This window comes from Sander lucioperca, chromosome 9, assembly GCF_008315115.2.
Source record: "Sander lucioperca isolate FBNREF2018 chromosome 9, SLUC_FBN_1.2, whole genome shotgun sequence".
Taxonomy (NCBI): domain Eukaryota; kingdom Metazoa; phylum Chordata; class Actinopteri; order Perciformes; family Percidae; genus Sander; species Sander lucioperca.
The window spans coordinates 18,457,581-18,466,271 of record NC_050181.1 but is presented as its reverse complement, the minus strand read 5'-3'; the positions used below and the strand labels follow the sequence as shown (position 1 = coordinate 18,466,271).

The 8,691-nt window shown below is 40.8% G+C and overlaps 1 protein-coding gene across 2 annotated transcripts in view; it reads right to left on the bottom strand.

Moving 5' to 3' along the window:
* Positions 1-6,122, bottom strand: part of LOC116044930 (cyclin-Y-like) — a 30,683-nt gene extending 24,561 nt beyond the window's left edge. For both annotated transcript variants that reach the window (XM_031292484.2, XM_031292486.2), the window contains exon 1: positions 5,635-6,122. In XM_031292484.2, coding sequence (XP_031148344.1) covers positions 5,635-5,788 — 154 coding nt within the window. In that variant the 5' untranslated portion in view covers positions 5,789-6,122. The remainder of the gene's footprint in view (positions 1-5,634) is intronic.
* Positions 6,123-8,691: the final 2,569 nt, after the last annotated feature.

The following is an 8,691-nucleotide window of genomic DNA, read 5'->3' as shown; positions in this document are numbered from 1 at the left end:
CAGGCAAGGAAAACAACAATTTACAAATTCTACAATTTTTCCAGGTTTCCAATGACAGAAACTGCGACACATTTGACAGTTGTACAGGTTGTTTGTCAAGTTGTCTTACTAAAATAACACACAAGGCACATTTCTTTAAGCGACATTAAGTTAACTGCTCCTAGCTATCTAACTAGCGTCAATATGAAAATGGCATCAGCAGAACGAATACGGCTGACAATTAATGGTTTAGTCAAAATAAAATGTCAGGTTTAAAGGGTAATTTCAGGTTTTTTGAACCTGGACCCTATTTTGAAATTGGTCCAGTATTAAGCGCGAACACTGTGAGCAGCAGCCGCAGACCGGGCTGTAACCCTATGGGGCAAATGTGCATCATCAATTTTGTCCATTAAAAGTGCTTTATTTTGCCACTGAAAGGCTCAGAATATTCTAGGTGTCTAACAACATTATGGAAAGGATCCCTACAGAGATAGAACTTTTTAAAACCTATGTAAGACCTTTCTGTTTTGTGATTTGGTCCACTAAAAGTGCAGTTTTTGCCACCAATAGGCTCAGATTGTTATCACAAGTGTCTAACATTATGGAAAGGATCCCTACAGAGATAGGCCTTTTTAAAACCTATGTAAGACTTTTTTGTTTAACCAGAAACAGCTCTGAAGTCGCTAGCGCTAAACCCACCAGACTCCATTTAAAAAAGCAATACTTTCAGCGTGTATAGAGCCAACATATTTTCACATGTAAATCTGTAAACTATGTGTTTATTTCAACCAAGACTAGAGTTGTGATGGTTGGAAAAGTGGAAAGACGACCCAAAGCGGCTTTTCATAGTTTTATTTTGTTTCTGTCGACGTTGAATTAAGTGTAATTTACGATGCTAAAATTACTGTTTATTTACATGGAGTCTGGTGGCTTTAGCGAACGCAATTTCGAGGATGTTTTTATTTTTATAAAAAGGATCTTACTCTTTAACAGAAAGGTCAACCTCCTTAGAAATCCTTTCCATAATGTTGTCAGACACTTAATATAAGCTCAGAATATTAATCTAAGCCTGTCATTGGTAAAAACAAGCAGTTTTGTAAACGTAAATGGAAGTCGTTCAATAGTCCTATTAACTTACATTGTAGCTTGTTTCACCACTGCCGACTGCAGCGATCTCTCTTAATACTGGACCAATGTCAAAGATTGCTGTTCCCATCAGTCACTTAGACACAAAAACATAGGAAAATAGGGTCCAGGTTGAAAAAAGCCAAAGGTACCCTTTAATAATGAAGTGAACATAACCAGCTTTCAAAGTTGTTGAGTCGAAATTAGCTCTGTGGCCATGGTTTTGGGTATTTTTGAGAAGGATTGCATTTTTCATTATTTAATTATATTTTATGAACTTAAAGCTATAGTGTGTAGTTTCTCTCTCCCCCATGAGGAATTCTAAGTAATGACAACAACACTGTTGGTGCGTCCACATGATACAAGCCTTCTGTGATCGTGCACCCCCCCACCCCTCCTCCATGCAGTCGCTAGTAGCCAAGGAGGGCACGGAGGATTAAAAAAACATGATGGACTCTTCAGAAGAGGTCATTATCTTCAATGGAGTTTCTGTGTGGGAAAGTCACCAGACGCCACAATCTTCTGAACATAGTCACACTGAGAAATCCAGAGAGAGTGGTGTGAAGCTGATAGTCTTAATTAGCTTTGTAGCAACTCATTTGGCAATGGCTTGAATGTAACGGACGTTCATTAATATCAAAAAGTTACACACTAAAGCTTTAACAAGTGCGTTCATGTAGGGATCTCCTCCTGTCTTTAGGTTGGCCATGGCACTTGTCGACCTCTCTGTGGACAAAACTGGCTGCCACTAAATGGGTTGAACGTAGAGGACCCATTTCTGGTAAAAATAAATTCAAATAAGAAGAATAAATAAGCTAAGAATCAAATTGTACTACATCACAGTGCCATTCAACGTAAGTGTTACTAACTTTGTAACACACATAAGTCCGCCCATTTAATTGGGAGCAGATGATGTCTTTGAAAGCAGCACGTCACACTCTAAATTGAGGCGTTAATTCTTGCCAATCATGTGTCCCTGGGGGCTTCTCCTATCTGCTCTAACACAGGCTCACAGCTGCCTCTCTGGGCTTTTCTTTGGGGGGCAAATACTTTTTCTGATGGTGCAGATCATAATGAAGCCCACTAATCTCCATCATACTGTCTGTGAACTCACAATAGAGCCAACACATTAGACACGCTCCGGTTTCAATCACCTCACCACTGAGACAGACGGCTTCTCAGCACGGGGCGTCTTTATCCCCCGTAAGGAACCGTTGGTCGACCGCCAAGAATCTGTTTTAGAATCTTCTTCATGTCACTTTTTTCTACTCCAGTAGGATTGCATCTGGCTCCACGCTCCGGCAGCATGCATCCCATTAAAGTAATGATCCAAAACATTTATAAGAAGAAAAAATATATTCCACTTTGCTATGCTATGTTGCCAATGATACAGCCCTGCCAGGGATACTGGACCCATGATAACATTATAAACACCCACCATAATACAAAGCACTCCAGTTAATAGCAATCACAAATGGCACACAGCATGTAAGTGGCATAGACTCCTCAAGTGTTCAAGAGGAAATGACTGATCAATAAAAAGCCGGTCTTTCAGCATGCTGACAGTGCAATTAATGGGATCCACTCAGTTTGAATAGTGAAGAATGGAAGGCTTCCCACTGTACAGCAAAGTGCATCAACTACCATGAGCCCTAATAGTCTTTATTCATGTGTAATTGGCACTAAAGGAAAGCAAGACAGTCTCCAATGTCAATGCATTCTCATGAATGGGTCCGTATGATATAGTACAAAACGTTATGCACACAAAAACGTAAGATTTCGTATGAAACTAGGAGACCGCCGGCTGGTCACGTGACGCCAGCTATAGTGGCCGGCTACGAGCTCCATGACACCGAGTGGCAGTTGCTATCTGTTCAAGCTGCTACAGAGCTTCGTGAAGCAACTGGCAAGTACATTTGTAAAGTTTTGTTACTAAATACCATCCTGCCAGACCCATAAAGCCTTCTCTTTTAAGATCATTTCCTGTGACTGGGCCAGATTTCGTTTTTTACACCTAACAAACAGAAAGACAATCACACCCGCTTTAGCGATTTGTAGCGATGAACTTCTCTCTCAAGCTTTCTGTTTTTAAACATCTACTTCAGTCACTTTACTCAAAAGCAACACCATCGCAGAAAGTGTTCAAAAGTGTTCCCATCATTTCCATTTGTACAAATGAATTGAAAAGAGAACAGGGAGGCAGTAGAATTCAGCCAGATCGTCAGCAGGATCGTCACACTGCCAGGACATTTAGAACAGGTAGAAACACTATAATTGCCTTTAGATGTGGCCAGACAACACGTTGCGAGCGTTCATTTCAAGCATACTAAAATTTTCATTGCCAACGACTATTTCTGTTATTGTTATGCACATGACAAATGAAGAACCATGTACCCTTTAAGGAGTAAATAACTACGCTGACGCTGAATATGCTCGGTTTGAACGTGGAATGGTACACAATAGTAGACTAATTGATTATCGGACTACAGACTACTACAGGGATTACTTCCTAGCAACTACAGCGGAATAAATAGATCGGAAGATGTTTTACATTTCTCTTTACCCTCCAATAAAAGATATTTATAAGTTTAAGCTAAAATCATTGTCTTCATTCATAAATATGTCCTCATTGGTGTAAAATGACCTCTGCCAATGATTTATCTGTATTTACATTGGACGGGTAAGTCCAAGGAGGCTTCCATGTCGTTCCGCCATTTTGAAAAACTCTAATGGCTGAGAGGGACATAGAGCACGAGCCTACCAGTCTCGCTAATCCACAACACGTTTTCATTCAGAGCCAGCGTCATGTGACTGAAACCAGCTGAAACGGAGAAGGAGATCAGTGAGAGGAGCTTGTCACTGCCCTTTAGTTCATAATGGAGGATCATACTTATGCCGAGCCACAGGAGAAGGAATCCTCGTCGCCAAAAAATCGAAAATTGGAAGACATGTTGTCATAGCTTTATGGTACATAACGGCTACCGTAGTTGCAACACGCATTTGAAAAAGTGAGGCGCTAGAGAGCACTATTCGTTTGAATGCAAAATCAATTTCACCGCTAGATGGGAGAAATTCCTACAGTGTACCTTTAAAACATCTGACACCTTAGATATATATATATATATATATATATTTGATGTTACCTTATATGTTGTCTAGTTTTTTTAGCAGCCTACAGTCTCATGATAAGATCTAAGACAAAATATAGCATGTGTGCAATAAGTATTGGCCTGATATATAGGCAGACTTTCTGATGGTGTATTATGCTGGCCTGTGAGAGTCTGTACAATTTCTGGAGAAAAATAAATGGGTCGTATACAGTTTCTGAGAAAATTCATTTATATGTAATGGTTGGCTGTTGGCTGAAAATAAGCAGCCCATTGAGTAGACACTTTCCAGTGTGAATGGGTCGATTGTAATGCATATTAGCATGTGTCAATGGAGGGGGGCTGCGCTCCATAGTTGCAGTTTCTTTCATGCACAGGCTGAAAACAAAGAACAGCACAAAGAAAGTCTGCCCTCATGAACAGGATGTTGTCTGCAGCTCCATATCGCTCTGTAAGGACACATGGGAGTGAAAAGGCACTGGCTGTTGGCTACTGATGGCTGATATATATTTCTGTCAGTCAGTCAATATTACAGGGATTTAGTGTGAACAGAGGCAGCAGCTACTTCTCCAGGATATGAGAAAGGTGCTGATTTAATAGAGATCACAGGAGGTCAAGGGAGGGATCATCCAAGATTAAAAAATGATTATCATATCTTATTTTGTAGGCTATAGTGACTCTAGGAATTACACTCTCTCGCCAGGATATACTATGCTGATTATATTTCTTTAATATTCCCATAGGGCTTAACAGTGTATCTAGTATTCAATGTTGAGTTTAAGTTTTCATTATTTTATTGATGTTAAAAGGAAGTTTTTCTTCACCACAAATGCATGCTCTTGGGGTTAATTGTTGGGTCTCTGTAAATGATAGTGTGGTCTAAACCTACTCTATCTGGAAAGTGTCCTGAGATAACTTCTGTTAGGATGTGATACTATAAGTAAAATTAAAAAATGTAATAATATAATGAAATATTATTATATATTATGGTGCTCCAACTATTTGCCCTCCAGATTTGATAAGCTTCAATACTCACTCTTAATGTTTAAAGACAATTTCCACAATTAATAATAATAATAATTATTATTATTATTATTACATTCTATTGTATTCAGAAACCATATACAGCATCACTTCAGTGGTGTTTCGTTTTGTCTCTAATGTTATTCCTACTATATGACATGCAGTAGCCTCTCTGTCTCTGTCTCAATCATGTCGTGTTTGATATCGTTTGGTTGGATTTGTAATGTAGAGTTAAAGTATAGTATAGTAGTATAAGTATTTTTTTGTACTGTAGTAGCCTATTCCTTCTATAAGCGCTGCACGCCATTCCAAAATCAACCACCATATAACTTTATCACTGTGTTTGCTTTCTTATTATGTCCCATATCATGGTGACAGCCTGCACACTGATCATTATTACCGTCGACGTTCTCCCGGTCGCTGATGTGCTGCAGGTTGCATCCCGTCTCCTCCCTGCCCAGCTCGGACTCCTGCGGGTACGACTCCAGTCTGGAGTGGGTATTCCTGCGGAGCTTGGGGCTGGCAGACACGCAGCAAGAGATCGTGCTCCCCATCTTTCCCCTGCCTTCCTCGACCACAGAGGCACGGGTGGGGTTGCGTTAACAATCCTGTCCGCTCAAATAGAAACTTAAAAAACGACGGGTCACCAACTCCACCGAGGCGAGCCGGTCACCATTGATCACCAGAGCGCATAGTGCACGGGAAGAGCAGCGCCCACGGAGCCTGTCAACCGTCGGTGTCCACGGAGAGGCTGTCAAAGCCACGGATCAATATGTCCCTTTCACCGGCAGGAGCCAATGTAGCCTAATGAACGGGCCGACCTGCCACCCACCGCTATCCCAAGCATCGTAAAGCGGGACGCATCCTGCTCCTAGCTCTGTGTGTGTGTGTGTGTGTGTGTGTGTGTGTGTGTGTGTGTGTGTGTGTGTGTGTGTGTGTGTGTGTGTGTGTGCGTGCGTGTGTGTGTGTGTGTGTGCAGGGACGTGCACAAACATTTTGGGCGGCAGGGGCTCAAGAAAAAAAAGGCCTAATCATTCAAAGCGTTAAATATATTAACAAAACTCCTTACCAATTTTTCTTATTTACCTCACGCAATTGTTTAATAGATTTAATAAATACTCAACAAAATAATCAGTTCACACAGAGACTACAAACAGCAAAGTAAACTCTGCCATAATGCAACATGGTCTCACGGCAGTTCGTGTAATTGTCACGTTATTTTTAATCTATTGATTCGTGTACAACAACACGTTTATCTCGTTTTTTTCGTGGTTTCAGAGGTTGGGTTTAGGAAAAGATGAACGGGGAAAGTTAACGTCACACGCTGGGACAGATCCGCGGTCTCTGGGGGACACGCGACAACAACGGGACGGCGGAGGTTGGGTTTGGGAAAAGAAGAACGGGGAAAGGACGCGTCACACGCCGGGAGACGGCCACGGGGGACGCGCGACAATAACGGGACGGTTGTGATTAGGAAAACAACGGGGAAACAAAACGCCACACGCGGGACGTGATCCCCGGGGAGAAAGTCCTGTATTGTTTGACCCATCCACCACCCCAACCAATTTTCAGCTTTTCATACTACTCGCTACCGTAGTCGTGCTGTGATCACGACATATGCTTCCCATTGAAATACATTACTTTAGATTTTTGTGCTGACCACCACAAAAAAACGAGAAAAAACGTCCCAGTGAACACAAATCAATAGATTAAATAACGTGACCATTTCACGAACTGCCGTGAGACTGGGTTGCATAATGTGCATGTTTTCTATGCTACTAGTTTCAAGTATATATTTAGAATAAGTGACTGCACCAAGGAGACGGACATAGTTGTGTTTATTTTGCAAATGGCAATAAATCATTTTAATTCTTTTGGTGTTATTGGAATAAATAACAAAATCTCAACAAAAATCTTCACATTAAACTGAAAAAGGCTGTTGCTGCAATTTTGTTAATTTTACAGGAAAAAACACTGTTATTATTAGATGAGGAGCCTACGATCCAAATAATGAAGGACACTTTTTACAAGTTGCGGTCAATTTAGAGATTTTGGTCTATTTTGCTTCCATGTTTTCTTTTACTCTAATGGAAATAAAACTTACAAAATACACATTTAGATGGTAGATTTGTTTAAGGCTGCATCTGTAGATATCTTCTAAATGAATCTACATATTTAAACCTAACATTGAACGGGGGAAGACTCTTAACTCATTAACTGGGGAAGTTCTGTGCTGATATGTTTTAGTTATTCTGTTTAGCCTGTTAACCTGCAGTACCTTGTCAAATGAATGCATATTAGCGCATTTTAATTAGTTAAAGGTCCAATATGTAATATATGTACTGTAATAAATCCAAAAATGACACCAATGCCTCATCAGATATTAAGGAAACATGTTAAGCTGAAATGCTATTTATTTATTTTTTTACTCTTTTTTGACAACAATGCTAATGTCAGTATTTTTCATTTTTGAAATTTACGATCCGTGACGGAATTTATTTTGGCCTGTGTGTTGTTATGCAGTTTGTCAGCCAGGCCGGGTTGCCAGATATACCTGTAGAAACGTAAACCCAGCACGCTACAGCTGTAGTACAGCCATGGAAGCAGCACACAAACGAACATTAGATATAGATAGATTCTAGAGATAAATTCTACACGACCTAAAAGAAAAACTGCATGTTTCTAACAGTTGCGTGACCAGAGACGTAACAATAAATAAAAAATATTGGAGATGTATTTGAAAGCTGGAGACAGCTTAGAGCCCAAAAGGACGCTGAGTTGGCTAATGTCCTCCTGAACAGGTAAGCATCATCTTCAGGCTAATTTATCACGGCTACAAGGGACGGGCATTTTATGTCATTTCAACATCTGTGTACTCACATTGAATTATATAGCTAGAGTACCCGAGTTGGTTAATCGCAAAAACAATTGAGACACAGCCAGTAAAGTGATCCCAACTGGTCCTGGCTAACGACGCTATGCTATCCCTGCTAACTGCTAACGTTACCACTCAGGCAATCCACAGCTGTTTACAACATGTACAATGGTGAGTTATTTTAAGCCAAGAGAGGGAGGCTGTGAATCAGAAAGATAGGACCATGATTTTGCAGTGTGTTTAGCAATTGTAGCCGCAATTCTAAGCCAATGAAGTGTGTTCAGTTGGGTGGAATAGGATGGCAAGGTTTTATTTTTAGTAGTTCCTATCCTGGTGGGTGGAGAGGACGACGAGGTTGTTGGGTTTTTAGCAGATCCTACCGAAATTCTAAGCCGAAAAAGTGTGCCTGTCAGTTGGGTACAGAGCTCCGTGTGAGCATGGGCTTTTATGACTGTCAATATAGCCAGCATCTAACGTTAGCTACTCTGCTGTCTAACATTGTTGGATGCTGCGGTCTCAGCCTGGCAACCAACGTGAACTTTGAGTCTGGGCAGGAGGGGGCAGGGGAGACGACTCTCTCCA